The sequence below is a fragment of the Pelodiscus sinensis genome, chromosome 1, assembly GCF_052426305.1.
Source record: "Pelodiscus sinensis isolate ZL-2025 chromosome 1, ASM5242630v1, whole genome shotgun sequence".
In the NCBI taxonomy this organism is placed as follows: domain Eukaryota; kingdom Metazoa; phylum Chordata; order Testudines; family Trionychidae; genus Pelodiscus; species Pelodiscus sinensis.
Window position 1 is genome coordinate 351,113,864 of NC_143052.1, and position 16,355 is coordinate 351,130,218.

General features: G+C 47.1%; 1 protein-coding gene across 1 annotated transcript; it reads left to right on the plus strand.

Moving 5' to 3' along the window:
* The first annotated feature begins 13,945 nt into the window (after window positions 1–13,945).
* On the plus strand, window positions 13,946–14,902 carry LOC102443754 (olfactory receptor 51G2-like). The gene has a single exon (XM_006128830.3). It carries the CDS (start codon window positions 13,946–13,948, stop codon window positions 14,900–14,902), a length of 957 nt encoding a protein of 318 aa, XP_006128892.3.
* Window positions 14,903–16,355: the final 1,453 nt, after the last annotated feature.

Here is a 16,355-nt window from a genome sequence, read left to right on the forward strand (position 1 = left end):
AATGGATCCCTTGGGATTTGGTAGCGTTCGCACCTACTTTGAGCAGGTTTAAAGGCGACACGAGGTGCAAGACTGTGACAGAGCAAGTCCCAACATCCAAAGGGATTCTCCATCAGCTGAATCGGGAAAACAATGTAAGGATTTCTCATGTGTTAGCCACTTTACGGCTGCTGGTAGCCCTAGATAGAGCACAGCTGTTCCGCTTCTCACACCATCCAGCTACACTGGGTACTTGCCATGATGCCAGCCTGCCAGTTGCTTCACTACTTGCCTTAATCACAAGTGCAGCATTTCTGAGTGTGGGGAACCAGCTGCCATAGGCATCCCACCTGGAGGGTCCTGCAGTGTGACCTAGTGGTTTGAGCATGGGACCAAACCTGGGTTCTAAGCCCAGCTCTGCCACTGGCCTTTTGGATGACCTTAGCTAGGTCCCTTCACCCCCCTTTTGCTTCAGTTTCCTCACCTGTAAAATGGGGGTACTGACACTGATGGAATTTGTAAAATGCTTTGAGATGTACTAATGACAAATGCTGTATAGGAGGTAGGTATTAGCATATTCTCGGGGTGTATGGGGTGTTCAGGGAGGGGTAGCACCTCTGATGTACGGGCATGTCGTGTCCTTTTAGGGCAGCTCGTCCACCTTTGGTCCCCATTTGTCACTCAACTCTCACCTGTAGCTCCTAGTAGCTGTAGCATGTGCAGCGGCCACACCCCGGGCAACAGCTTCGACAGGCTGGCTAAACCAGGTTGAGAGTAGCCATCGGGTCATCGACCTTCGGTGAGATAGGGACTTGTCTATCCCGAGCATGTGAAGACAGACTCCGGCGGATCGAGCGGATGAGACCTACTAGAATAGGACCAACGGTCATGAAGGTGGTTTCTGCAAGCGATGTGGTACGCTAAGAGCACGGCAAGACATGAAAGATGCCCTGGTCAACCACTGCGCCCAGCCCATCTCCAACCGTCTCGACTTTAGTCCTGCCATTGGAGTAAGATGGAATCTGGGAAGAGAGAGTGAGGCTGACTATGCGCACCTCTCCCTCACTTTAATCCAATTCACGTGCAAGTCTTGACATCTTGACATCTCCTAAGTCCTGTGGCGACGGGCGAGCGACGAAGCAGCAGGTGTGGATACACTGGGAGCTGTAGCCGCGGACCTGCACACAGGCGGCTCAGGTCTAATGGTCGTCTTCTTGCTGGTGGAAGCAACAGCTGGATTCGGCGTCTACCTGAGTGACTGAGCAGCCCTCTTTAGGATTGCACTGCTCACCTCCGTAGTAAGAGGAAGGGGCTAGAAAAGGTGCCCTAAACATTGTTTGCTTCACAGAACCCTGGCCAGCTTACCGCGGCTGGAGGGGATCCCATCTCATGCGGTCGAACAATAAAATTTCGAACAAAATGCAAGATGACACCACTCACTATTGGCACATGGAACGTACGCACGCTTCAGGACAACCCTTCAGCAGACCGCCCAGAAAGAAGAACAGCCCTGGTCGCCAGAGAGCTCACAAGATTTAACATCGATATTGCGGCACTGTGTGAAACTCGTCTAGCAAATGAAGGTCAGCTCATGGAAACAGGAGGTGGTTACACATTCTTCTGGCGTGGACGCAGCAGTGACGAACGTCGTGAATCTGGAGTTGGCTTTGCGGTTAAGAATCATCTTGTCCGCAAACTTGCCAGTCTTCCCAAGGGCGTGAATGACCGACTCATGACACTGCATCTTCCACTACCGAGAGGAAAGCAAGCCACACTGATCAGCGCTTACGCGCCCACAATGACGAATCCGGATGAAGTAAAGGACAAGTTTTATGAAGATCTCGATGCCCTACTCTCATCCGTGAAGCGCACTGACAGGCTGATTCTACTTGGCGATTTCAACGCGAGAGTAGGATCTGATCACACTGCCTGGGATGGCGTCATTGGAAAAAATGGAATCGGTAAATGTAACAGCAATGGCCTACTATTACTGAAGACATGTGCGGCTCATGATTTGATCATCACCAATACCATCTTCCGCCTGCCCACTCGCAAAAAGACGTCCTGGATGCACCCACGCTCTAAGCACTGGCATCTCATTGATTATGTCATTGTGCGGAGGAAAGACAGACAGGATGTAAGGGTGACCAAGGCCATGCCGAGTGCTGACTGTTGGACTGACCACAGACTTATCATCTCCAAATTAAGCTTTCGCATCAAGCCAAAGAGACGTCCGCAGGGAAACAAAGCTGTGATGAAAAAGATCAATGTCAGTAGACTAAGGAACCCCAACACAGCAACTTTACTAGCAGAAGATCTTGGCAACCAACTTTTAGAGCTGCAATTAGAAGAAAATGCTGAGAAGGACTGGGAACGCTTCCGGGATATTGTGCACTCTTCTGCACTAAAGGTTCTTGGACCCTCACACAGGAAACAGCAGGACTGGTTTGATGAAAACGATGAAGAGATCAAGGCCATACTTGCTGAAAAGCATCGCCTTCACCGTGCTCACCAGAATGACCCATCGTCAACAGCTAAGAAAAATGCCTTCAACAACATTCGCAGGATCGTACAGAACAAGCTTCGTAAGATGCAGGACTCCTGGTTGAGTGCCAAAGCAGATGAAATCCAGGTGTTTTCTGATAGAAACGATGCCAAACGGTTCTACGAAGCCCTTAGATCCTTGTATGGACCTCAGCCCTCAGGGAGTTCCCCTCTACTGGACTCAGATGGTGCAACTCTCATTACTGAGAAGGCTCTGATTTTACAGCGTTGGGCTGAGCACTTCCAATCCGTACTGAACCGCCCATCTTCCATCAATAACGAGGCGATTGATAGAATGCCCCAGGCGGATATCAACCACAGCCTGGATGTCTCACCATCAGAGACTGAAACCTTACAGGCCATCAGCCAGCTGTCCAGTGGCAAGGCCCCAGGATCTGATGCGATTCCAGCAGAAGTCTATAAGGGTGGTGGTGCAGTGCTTGTCAACAAACTCACTCAGCTGTTCCAGTCCTTCTGGAATCAAGGATCTATTCCTCAGGAACTGAAAGACGCGTCTATCGTACACCTCTACAAGAGGAAAGGAAATCGACAAGTTTGCGATAATCATAGAGGAATATCACTGCTTTCCATCGCAGGTAAGATCCTTGCACGAGTGTTGCTGAATCGTCTGATTAACCACCTGGAACAGGGTTTATTACCCGAGACACAGTGCGGCTTCCGCAAAGAGCGTGGCACGGTGGATATGATCTTCGCTGCCCGACAGCTTCAAGAGAAGTGTCAAGAGCAGAATCGTGAACTGTACACCACCTTCGTGGATCTCACCAAGGCTTTTGACACTGTCAGTCGCGAAGGTCTGTGGCGCATCATGTCGAAGTTTGGGTGCCCTGACAGATTCATCTTGATGGTACGTCAGTTCCACGACGGCATGACGGCTCGTGTTTTGGATGATGGAGAAGCTTCAGAGGCCTTTCCCGTCACAAACGGCGTCAAGCAAGGGTGTGTGCTGGCACCGACCCTGTTCAGCATAATGTTTTCAGCCATGCTGTCAGACGCCTTTCAGAACAGTTCCTTGGGAATCAGACTGAGATACAGGACCGATGGGAAATTGTTTAACCTGCGAAGACTCCAGGCTGTCACCAAGATAAAAGAGACTGTGTTACGAGATCTCCTTTTTGCTGATGACTGCGCCCTGAATGCTGGATCAGAGCAGGAAATGCAAGCCAGCATGGACAAATTTGCAGCAGCATGCGACAACTTCGGCCTTCTCATCAACACAAAGAAAACCGAAGTGATGCACCAGCCAGCTCCAAAAGCTCAGCATCAAGTGCCCACCATCACAGTGAAGGGACAAAAGCTGCAAGCAGTGGACCAATTTACATATCTTGGCAGCACCCTCTCCCGCTCAGTGACAATTGACATCGAGGTCAACTGCAGAGTCGCCAAGGCAAGCTCTGCGTTCGGCAGACTGTTGACCAAAGTGTGGGACCGCCGTGGAATAAGCCTTGCTACAAAGCTTAAAGTCTATCGAGCAGTAGTGTTAACTACCCTGATGTACGCCAGTGAGACTTGGACTGTATACAGGAGGCACGCTAGGCAACTGAACCACTTCCACACGATTTGCCTCCGCAGACTTCTGAGGATCCGGTGGCAGGATAAGGTGCCAGACACAGAAGTCCTTTCTAGAGCAGGTCTGCTGTCAGTTTACACCCTGCTGATGAAAGCTCAGACACGCTGGGCAGGCCATGTTGCAAGGATGCCAGATCATCGCATCCCTAAACAGCTCTTCTATGGTGAGCTGTTTCAAGGGAAGCGATCGCACGGGGGACAAAAGAAGCGATACAAAGATACGCTTAAAGCCTCTCTCAAGTCCCTGGATATTGACACCACCTCCTGGGAGACCCTGGCACAAGACCGATCAACATGGCACATGCTGATCTACCAAGGCTGTCAAACATCTGAAGCCAGAAGGACAACCATAGCACAAGAGAAGCGAGCACTCCGTAAAGCCAGAGTTGCAAAAGCTGCAACAGTGGTGCCCACACATGTCTGCCCGACCTGTGGTAGAACATTCCGTGCCCGTATCGGCCTTATCAGCCATTTGCGGACACACCATGAACAGTCCATAACCTGTTAGATGTCAAGGTCCTCTTCGAATACGATGGACGAACAACATGACATGATTAGCATTCTCTGGGGGAGTCATGTCCGTACAGCTACCTGCTATGTCCCATCTCACTCCTTCTGGACTGCCAAGTGTACCATATACCTCCAAGTGACAATTTTAGCCCGTAAGTGCCCAGGGATCGTGTCCTATTTTGTGTCCATCGCACCTCCAGGTACCCTGACAGAGATGGAATAATAAGGGGTTGACCTTGACTCATTGCAGGTCATGCCTGCCTTCCCAGCACTCACAGAGACCATGCAAAACAACACTCATGTATCACCCAGACCCTTGCCTCCAACTCCTGAGGCCAACGCAGCTGTGATACTTCATGACAGGTTCTGCATGAGGATATGCTTCAGCGTAGTCTACAGAACAACCAGAGACAGACTAGACACAGCTCTGTCACTGCCCGCTGTGGTAAAATGAGGGCTCGAAACATAAGCCCAGGTATCACAGACCGTGCATGAGGCCTGAGATCCAGACAGCAATGTTCAGGACTTTGCTAATAGAAAGCAGAGCTCAGCTGTGAGCAAGAGGCAGGGCTCCGCTCCCTGACGTTGGCAGGAACAGGGCTGATATGGCAGAAACACTCAGACCTAAGAGGTACTAAGCACAGGCTGTAAACACATTCCAGAGATGTCATAACAGAACATCTTGTGAGGAAACAGCTCGGTACCAACGCCCCCCTCCCCTAGATAACAGGAACATACCAACCCAGGCTCAGGAATGGGTCTAAAGTGACAGCATGTTAGATAGCGATCGAACCCCCATGGATTTAGGTAACTTCAGAAGGTGGCAACCTGATACATCAGGAGTGGTGTGGTGTGTCACTTGTTTGGACTAGTGTATAAAAGGGAGCTGTGTTTGTCCAGCTGAGGGGGCTGTCTCATTCCTGGCACTGACTGAGCTGTGTCCATTGTCGGGGGTATATATGCATAGTGGTTCGGTAGAGTCTACTGACAACTATTACAGCACTTGGTTTGACAACAAACCTGGCCTCCCATCCTTATCTGATTTTGAGGTCTTTGGGGGTTCTCTCAGAGTCGGTGGTGTTGGCTATTTGCTCAAGCCAACAGGACACACAGAGGAGCACACTCACACAGCCGAATCTGTATCCTCTCTGACAGTCAGGAGACCTGTCAAGACACGACATTGGTGACTTCTGACTGCTATACCCACCCAGGTCAAACACTCCCAGGACTACAGGAACACCTCAGGAATTGTTTGCAAAAGGGGATCCCCCATTTCACATTCTTCCCTGTTGTTACTTCTCACCACTGAGGTATCAGTCATAGGATGGGTTGTGCATCTACACAAACAGCACAGGGTAAATGGCCACCTATGGAGATGACCCTCCACATCCACCTCAAACTCAGGGCAGTCCAGGATGCTGTGCCCATCCCCTCTGGCTGCTCAAGGGAACTCACACCAGGTGCTTACCAGACAACATAGCAAGTCTGTATTACATAACTCCTCGTTCCAGGAGGAGCAACAGTTAATTCAAACTAAGGACTTAGTTTGAATTACTGTTTCACTGCCGCATGTAGCCACGGGCAGTTACTTCGGGCTAGTGGAATTTCAAAATGGCGACCAGACGGGAACATGCAAATAAAGCCTGAGATATTTAAATCCCGGGCTTCATTTGCAATTTTGAATGCCTACATTAGCCTCCCTAGTTTGAACTAGGGGGCTAGTGTAGACACTCTCCTCCAGACTAATCAAACCTTGGTTTTGAAATCTTTATTCTTAGATCATTTTTTTAAAAACATTTAATCATTTTTGCTGCTCTCCACTAGACATTCCCCAATTTGTTCACATCTTTCCTGATATGGGATGCCCAGAACTGGACACAATGCACCAGACGAGGCCTTATCCATGATGAATAGAGCAGAAGAATTAATTCTCATGTCTTGTTCACAGCTTTCCTGTTAATACTGTTTGCCTCTTTCACAAGGGTATTATATTTTCGACGCATATTTAGCTTGTGATCCATTATAACCCCAAGATCCTATCTTGCTGTATTCCTTCCTAGGCCCACTTCATCGGGGGAGGGATAGCTCAGTGGTTTGAGCATTGGCCTGCTAACTCTAGTACTGTGAACTCAATCCTTAGACATACCCTGTGAGATGGCACGTCTCCATTTATTATTATGTGTGTGTAACCAATTGTTCCTTCCTACCAAGGAATACCTTGCATTTTGTTCTTCCTGAACGCAAACCATTTCTCCAATTTGTTGGGATCATTTTGGATTTTAATCCTGCCTTTTAAAGTGCTTGCAACCCCTTTCCCTGAAACGATACCATCCACAAATGTTGCAGGTATACTCTCAATTCTATTCTGTAAGTCATATACAAAGACACTGAACAAAACCGGACCCAGTATATACCTCTGTGGAACCCCACATGATATGCGGTTCCAGCTATACTGGGATAACTTTTCTCGGAATAAAATATTCTAGCCAGCTGTACACCCACTTCATGGCAGGTCCATTTAGGCTGTATTTCCCTGGTTTGTTTGTGAGAAAAGTATGTGAGACAGTATCAAAAGCCTTACTAAAGTTAAAATATATCATAAGAACAGCCATATTGGGTCAGATCAAAGGTCCATCTAGCCTAATATCCTGTCTGCCAACAGTGGCCAATACCAGATGCCCCAGAGGGAGGGAACACAACAAGTAATCATCATGTGATCGCTCTCCTTTCATCTATTTCCAGACAAACAGAGGCTAGGAACACCATTCCTACCCATCCTGGCTATTAGCCATTGATCAACCTAATATCCATGAATGTATCTAACTCTTTTTTGAGTCTAGTCTGCACAACACCCTCTGGCAAGGAGTTCCACTGGTTGACTGTGCAATGATTGAAGAAAAACTTCCTTTTGTTTGTTTTAAACCTTTTTTTGAAAGGAGGCTCAGTAGCGCCTGCTCACTTACACACCCAAAAGATTATGTTCTACCCCTATTTCAGAGCCCACCCCTTCCGTGAGGCCTGCTGGGTTGTGTCTTGAATTCACGGATCTGAGTCTGCAAATCAACATGAAAAAAATCAACCTTCAGCTCTCTGCATGGCCTAGGGTTTAAAGAGACTGACCTCAATTTTACTACAGTCCAGATCACTCCTGGCTCAGCCCAAATTCCTATTCCCTTCCTGGTGCTCATACCAATAGTTCCAAACCATCCGCAAATATCCGCCAGACAAGGTCTTTACCTCATGGAGCATGGATATCATGCCAGGAAGTGTTTTGTGCCAGACAGTGTTTCCAGGTTTGGTTAAAGTTGAGAAGGGGGTTGCTTGCCTTAGTTTGTAGAGGGCAGGACAGAGAGGGGATCTGGTTTCATCCTCAGACACTGAATGGCAGCAAGCCAGGGAGCCCTAGTCTTGTGATCTGGAGTGCGTCCAGTTGCAAGAACAGAGCCAGGATAGTAGTGAACGATGCAGAACACCTTTCTACTATGGTTCACATATGTGAGAGCATCCCTCAGTAAACAATATGGGTATGTCTACACTACAAACTTAATTCGAACTAACAGACGTTAGTGATGCTACCCATTCATTTCATTTGGTGTCCTCTAGTCCTTCTATTATGGGAACTAATGAAGAACTTTTCTTTATGCACCCTCTCCACACCACTCATGCTTTTATAGTCCTCTATCATATCCCCCTCAGTCTCCTCTTTTCTAAGCTGAAAAGTCCCGGTCTCTTTAGCCTCTCTTCATATGGGACCTGTTCCAAACCTCTGATCATTTTAGTTACCCTCCCCTCTCCCACCCTCTCTCTCCCCTCTCCCACCTCCTTTTCCCAGTCTCCCCAGTTTTGTTCAATAAAGAGAGTTTCTATTTTTGAACACACGTGTCCTTTAATTTGTACATCAGGAAGGGGGGCTAGAGAGGGGTAAGTGTTAGGAGGTGAGGGAGGAATGGGGTACGAGGCCATGATAGGGAGGGCTGGGGTGGCTCTGCGGGCTCCTCGAGGTGGAAGCTCTCCTGCCGCCCCCCGATTGACCCCCACCCCAGGATGGCAGCCTGTGGCAAGTGCAGCCGGGCTGATGGCCGAGTGCTGAGATGTGCCGAATGTGGGCACTCAGGGCACTCCAAGACAGGACTGCTTTGCTGTCCCTCATCGAGTTAGACAAGCAAGGAGGAAACCCTGAGAACTGTCTGTCCGGGGTGGGGGTCGGGTCCCTTTAAGCACAGCCCTTGGCTAGCCTGAGGCAGCAGCTCCACACTCTAAGTCCTAACCTGATGCCCTGCCGGCACTGCTTCCGGCCAGCCTTAACCTCGGTTCAGGGTCCACTCAATGTGGACATGCTAGTTTGAATTAGCAAAACACTAATTTGAACTAGTTTTTAGGTCTAGATGCACTAGTTCGAATTAGCTTAGTTCGAATTAACTAATTCGAATTAAGTTAGTTCGAATTAGTTATGTAGTGTAGACATACCCTATGGCTACGTCTACACTGGCCCCTCTTCCGTAAGGGGCATGTAAATTTCAAGAGTCGTCGTAGGGAAATCCGCGGGGGATTTAAATATCCCCCGCGGCATTTAAATAAAAATGGCCGCCGCTTTTTTCCGGCTTTTAAAAAAGCCGGAAAAGAGCGTCTAGACTGGCCCCGATCCTCCGGAAAAAGCGCCCTTTTCCGGAGGGTCTTATTCTTACTTTGAAGTAAGAATAAGACCCTCCGGAAAAGGGCGCTTTTTCCGGAGGATCGGGGCCAGTCTAGACGCTCTTTTCCGGCTTTTTTAAAAGCCGGAAAAAAGCGGCGGCCATTTTTATTTAAATGCCGCGGGGGATATTTAAATCCCCCGCGGATTTCCCTACGACGACTCTTGAAATTTACATGCCCCTTACGGAAGAGGGGCCAGTGTAGACGTAGCCTTATGTGTTTTACGGAATGGGTCTGCTAGCCTCTTCACCAAAGCTCCTCAGTGCAGAAACACCCAGCTAGACACCTGTGGCTGGCCCCTGTCTGCTGATGCTGGCTTGCGGGGCTCAGGCTAAGGAGCCATTTCATTGTGGTGTAGATGCTCAGGGTTGGCTTGGAGACTGGGCTCTAGGACCCTGTGAGGTTGGAGGGTCTATAGATGGGTGATAAGGAGAAGCTGAAGGCCTGTGATTGGCAGGGCACATGGCAACCCCCCTTGTCTCCTCACTGAGAGAAACACGGAGGAACGAATGGTTTGTGAGGGGCAGGATGGGGGACAAGCCCTCTTTTCTCTTCCAGGGAGGTGTTTTGGGGGGCTGATTGTGTGAAATGGGTTGGGGGATGTGGCTGAAAGGAAGTTGAGGGGAGCTGGCCATAGAGCTCTGTGGGAAAGATGGGGCAGGGGGAAGAGGGTGAAATTGGAAGGGGAGGAGATGAGAAGGGGCCAGGAGAAGAGCACTGGAGGCTGGAGTGGCAGCAGAAGGAAGTATGACAATATGGAGACCAAGCAAGACACTGGACTGCAGGAGAGAACCGAGGAGGTGGGAGGGCAGGTTGCAGGCCCTCGGGCTGGGAGGGCGGAAATGGCTGACAGGGTGAGGCAGGGATTCTGTGGGGAAGAATGGCATTCGTGGGGAGAGGGGATTGCTGGGCTGGAAAAGGGGCTGCATCATGAATGAGTGGGCAGAGGGGGCTGTAAGGAGCATGGAGAGGGAGGGATGGATGCAAAACTCGCACTTGGGTGTTCTGAGGAGGATGGTTGCTGTGGCAACAGAACACCCCAGAGAGCTAGGGGAGATTCCCCATGGCTGCTTTGTGTAAGATCCACTCTACAATAAACGGTTCCAAATCCAGCTAATGGAAAGTTTCCAAATCCAGTCGCCCGTGTGCCATACAGCGCAACGTCGGTGTGGCTCTGTACCAGGACATGTGGCACTTTGGCTCATTGAAGCACAGACACCTCCTGGCCTGTCAGCTGGCATCTCTCACAAGAGTGAACTTCTCTTTGAGAACATAACTCAGGTTCCATCCTGACCTAGCACGAGTGCCGACCCCTGGCTCACCACAGTGACCCCATTTACAGCAGCTCTGAGATGGACGATTGTTGCATCTTTCAACTCATCTGGGGGATTGGATTAGCCCTTAATCCCAGACAATGCACCAGTGTAACTCAGTCCCTATAGAAATAGTCCATGTCTATCAGGCATTTCCCATTTGTGCTGGCAGAGATAAACCATGCAACAGCGCGATCAACAGGGATTCCCAGTTGACTCACAGATCCTCACGAGCTTTCCCCAGCACTATAAACACTGCCACAGCCTGTCTGACAGACACAGGGAATGTCCCGGCCCATAGCATTCCTGTTCGACTTGCTCTGGGGCAGATGGTGGTCACTCTCCAGCTTTTGTGTTAGTGGCTTTGGTAAGTGTCCTGCTCAAATTGCATCGATTTCACTTATAGTAATAGGCAGGCTCAGCGGCTGGAAATGTTCCATCTGTGAACAACAAGAGCTGCTCATTTTGTTCTCATGTCATTCTCACTTATTTTATGTAGTCTCTCAACCCCCTAGAATAACAGGTTGCTGTCTTGTGGTGTTTGCTATCAAAGTGCTCAGTGGTGCAAACATTGTTTAAGTGGGGTGGAATTTTCCATGAGTGAGGGACTCAAACCACAGCAAAGCGAAGCTTGTGTCCTCAACTCCCTGAGGCACATTTCTGACATGCCAGGGGGGTTGGATGGGAAAAAAGAGCCAAGGAATCACCCTGCCACATCTGAACTTTGGTCTTTCAACACTAGCAAACTTACTGACAGTCTCTAGCCTGACACGCTGAACAGAAAGGGTGCCACTAACGCTAGAAAAACCAGCACTGAATAGCCTGCCAGTAGTTTGTAGCCCATGAGAGAGGTTGCTGTAACCACGGAAAGAATGACATGCTATAACTGGGCCTGCTTCTGGGCAGGAAGGCAGATTTTAGTAAATTCAGAAAGCATGGAAAGCAAGATTAAGAGGAAAAACAGCTGAAGAGAGTTGGCAGTTTTTTAAAGGGACACTATTAAGGGCCCAAAAGGAAACAATTCCACTGAGTAGGAAATATAGAAAGTATTTATATAGCAGGAGACCACCTTGGATCAGCTGGGAGATCTTATATGATCTAAAAATCAAAAAGGAATTGTATAAAAAGTGGAGAGTATGTCAAATTACAAAGGATGAATATAAGCAAACAACAATGGTATGCAGGGGCAAGAGAACAAAGACAAAGGCACAAAACAAGCTACATTTTAGCTAGGGGCATAAAGGGTAACAAGAAGATGTTCTACAAGTATATTAGGAGCAAGAGAAAGTCCAGGGACAGTGTAGGCCCATTGCTCAGTGAAAAGAGAAAAACAATAACAGGAAACTTGGAAATGGCAGAGGTGTTTAATGACTTATTTGTTTCTGTTTTCATCGAGAAGATGGATGGTGATGGAGTGCGTAACACAGAGAATTCTGGTGGAAATAGGGTAGGTTTAGAACTTAAAATAAAAAAACACGTTAAAAATTCCTTTGAAAAGTTAGATGTCTGAAAGTTATCAGGGCCTGATGAAGTATATCCTGGAATACTCAAGGAGCTGATAGAGGAGGTATTTGAGCCCTTAGATATCATCTTTGAAAAATCATGGAAGTTGGGAGAGATTCCAGAAGACTGGAAAAGGCAAATCTAGTACCCCTCTAGAAAAATGGAAATAAGAACAACCCAGGAAACCACAGACCAGTCATTTTAACTTCTGTGCCAGGGAAGATAATGGAGCAAGTAATTAAGGAATTAATCTGCAAACATCTGGAAGAAAATACGGTGATAGGGTACTGCCAGCAAGGATTTGTAAAGAACAAATCATGTCAAACCAATCTGATAGCTTTCTTTGATAGGATAACGAGTCTTGTGGATAAGGGGGAAGTGGTGGATGTGGCATACCTAGACTTTAATAAGGCATTTGACAAAATCTTGTCTGACCTTCTTATCAATATACTAGGCAACTACAGCTTAGAAGGGGCTACTATACAGTGAGTGTATAACTGGTTGGATAACCATTCTCAGAGAGTAGTTACTAACGGTTCACAGTCATGCTAGAAGGGCATAACAAGTGGGGTTCCGCATGGGGTCTGTTTTGGGAAAGGTTCTGTTCAAAATCTTCATCAGCGATATAGATTATGGCATAGAGAGCCTGTTTATTAAGTCTGCAGATGATACAAAGCTGGGAGGGGTTTCAAGTGCTTTGGAGGATAGGGTGAAAATTCAAAATGATCTGGACAAACTAGAAAAATGGTCTGAGGTAAAGAGGATGAAGTTTAATAAGGACAAATGCAAAGTGCTCTACTTAGGAAGGAACAATCCAGGTCATACACACAGAATGGGAAGTGACTTTCTAGGAAGGAGTACTGCAGAAAGGGATTTAGGGGTCATAGTGGACCACAAGTTAAACATGAGTCAACAGTGTGACAGTGTTGCAAAAAAAGCAAACATGATTCTGGGATGCATTAAAAGGAGCGTTATGAGCAAGACATGAGAAGTCATTCTTCTGCTCTACTCTGCACTGATTACACCTCAGATGGAGTGTTGTGTCCCGTTCTAGGCACCACATTACAAGACAGATGTTAAAAAATTGGAAAAGGTCCAGAGAAGAGCAACAAAAATGATTAAAGGCTTAGAAAATGAGACATGATCGCAGTTTTCAAGTATCTAAAAGGGTGTTACAATGAGGAGGGAGAAAAATTTTTCTCCTTGGCATCTGAGGATAGGACAAAAAGCAATGGACTTCAACAGCAGCAAGGCAGGTTTAGGTTGCACATTAGGAAAAATGTCCTAACTATCAGTGTTGTTATACATTGGAATAAATTGCCTAGTGGGGTTGTGGAATCTCCATCTCTGGAGATATTTAAAAGCAGGTTAGACAGACATTTATCAGGGATGGTCTAGACAGAGCTTGGTTCAGCCATGAGGGCAGGGGACTGGACTAAATGACCTCTTGATTGTTCTATGATTGTATGATTCTTCTGCAATTTCCAGAGAGATGGCATTTGTATGGCGTGTAGCACCTCTCAGAGTGTCGGCCTGCCAGGTTTCTTACATGGGAAATTTGAGCTCTTTGTCTTTGCTCCAACAAAACACAATTTCAATGTGGGGTTTGCCTCGGCCAGGGACACTTAGACCAGATGAGCTGGGTATCTGGGAGTCCCACAAGGGTTTTTCATCAAGGTTCCAACTCCACCTTGTCTGCAGGGCAGTGGCAGAAAGGGCCATAATGTCTCTCAGGGTGTCACTTGTGTCTTGATAATGTTGTTTTTCATTGCAGGGAATGTGGTTTAGTAAAATGATCAGAACCTCCCCAAGGCATCATGCCAGCCTGCAATGAAACCAATATTGGTCATGCAACCTTCCTCCTGGAAGGCATCCCTGGGCTGGAAGCTGTGGGCCCATGGATCTCCGTCTTGTTCTGCTTCACGTACCTCATGGCAATTTTAGGAAACGGTCTCATTCTGTTTGTGATAAAGACACGGAAGAGTCTCCATCAGCCCATGTACTTGTTCCTTTGTATGTTGTGTGTCACCGACCTTGGCTTATCTGCTTCCACCTTGCCCACAGTGCTCAGTGTCTTCCTGTTTAACACCAGGGAACTTGGCTTTGATCTCTGTCTGGCCCAACTTTTCTTTATTCACACTTTCTCCAACATAGAATCCGCTGTCCTACTCGCCATGGCCTTTGACCGCTTTGTTGCCATCCGCCATCCGCTGAGATATGCTTCAATTTTAACCAGTGCCAGGATAGGAAACATTGGGCTGGCGACAATAATCAGGGCTAGCGGTCTGCACATCCCACTCATCCTTCTTCTCAAGAGGTTGCCGTATAGTAGGATTCAACCGCTCTCCTATTCCTATTGTTTGCATCCAGATGTGATGAAGGTGGCCTGCGCAGACACTACGCCCAATAGCTACTATGGCTTGTTTCTTGTTCTTTCTACGCTGGGCCTGGATTCCGTGCTTATTGTATTGTCTTACGTCATGATCCTTAACACAGTGCTGAGTCTCACATCCTCGCGTGAGCGTCTCAAAGCCCTGAACACCTGCATCTCCCACATCTGTGTCACCCTGCTATTCTACATCCCACTGCTCAGTTTGACGATGATTCACAGGTTCATGAAAAATGCCTTTCCTCTGAGTCAAATTCTTAGTACATATCTCCACCTCATCTTCCCCCCTGTGCTCAATCCCATTGTGTACAGCATAAAAACCAAAGAGATTCGTAAACAGATCATGAAGGTCTTTCAGGATTATTCCACCAAGAGATTCCAATAGGGGCACTGAGTAGGTTTTTTTCATCTGTTTATCTAGGAGCCTCCATGGCCCATGATATCCAAGAGTTTCTGTGACTTTGAGCCAACCAGGGCTAAGGATTCAGCCGTCTCATTGAACTAAACAACAGATTCATATTAGATAAATATTGGCAATACTTGGGAAATAGACACATTTTGAAATATATGTCTATATTGTGAGAGAAGGAGATAGTAATTGTATTAATCTGTGTTCACCTATGTCAACAATGTGACCAATGCAACTTGTATATGTTAAATTTTGGTTCTTGTCTGTTATGTTTTATAATTATATTCTATTGATTCAGGTATCAAAAGGGGTTATTACCATTGTGGTGAATGTTGTGATATAATAATATAATTGTGTATATTTCTTGCTGAAATTTGCACTACAGTACCTATGAACCAGTTGAGTTATGCTAAGGATTACAACTTGTTATCTGGGTATGTCTAGGAAACAGTTTTACTTCAAAGCAACAATTCACATTATCTGTTCTTCGTCCATGGAATCCCTGCTATGATCATTTGCCAACAAGAGGTGAATTAGCTGAACTTCACTTATAAAAGACACTTTGAAGCCTGTTCCTTAATATCTCAGACTTGCTTATATCAGAGGCTGTCAAGTCAGAAGATTGACTTTTCCAGGTCTAGTCTCATGAAAGAATTTCCAATTCTCACGGAAGAATTTGCACAAACTCTACACATGGGCTTCCCTTTGGTCTATGATATTTTACATGAATTCCAAAAGGATTTCCAGAAAAGGATGCGAGGATTAAAGTGTATGAAATTGGACATGAGTCAACAATGTGCCCTTGTAGCCAAGAAGGCTAATGGCATATTAGGCTGAATTAGGAGGAGCATTGCAGCAGATCCAGAGAAGTATTTATTCCCCTTTATTCTGCACTGGTGAGACCACATCTGGAGTATTGTGTCCAGTGCTGGGGCCCCCATTGTAGAAAGGATGTGGACTCATTGGACAAGGTTCAATGGTTGGGACCAAAAATGTTTGGGGGCTGGAGCACATGACCCATGAGGAAAGGTTGAGGGATTTGAGATTGTTTGGTCTGCAGAAGAGTGAGGGGAGATTTGATAGCAGCATTCAACTTCCTGACGGGAATTTCCAAAGAGGGTAGAGAGAGACTGTTCTCTGTGGTGATGGATTGAGGTCTAGGTTGGATATTAGGAATAATTATTCCCCTAGGAGGGTGGTAAAGCACTGGAATGGTTTACCTAGTGAGGGGTGGAATCTCCATCCCTAGAGGGGTTTAAATCTCAGCTTGACAAAGCTCTGTCTGGGATAATTTAGTTGGGGTTGGTCCTGCTTTCTGCAGGGGGCTGAACTCGATGACCTCCTGAAGTCTCTTCCAGCCCTAGGATTCTATGATTTCTACAAATCAACAGTGTCAATATCTCTGCTATGAAGCCGATCTAAGGACTTG

Coding starts and splice junctions, on each gene's coding strand:
- LOC102443754 (XM_006128830.3), top strand. CDS start 13,946: ATGCCAGCCTGCAATGAAACCAATATTGGTCATGCAACCTTCCTCCTG.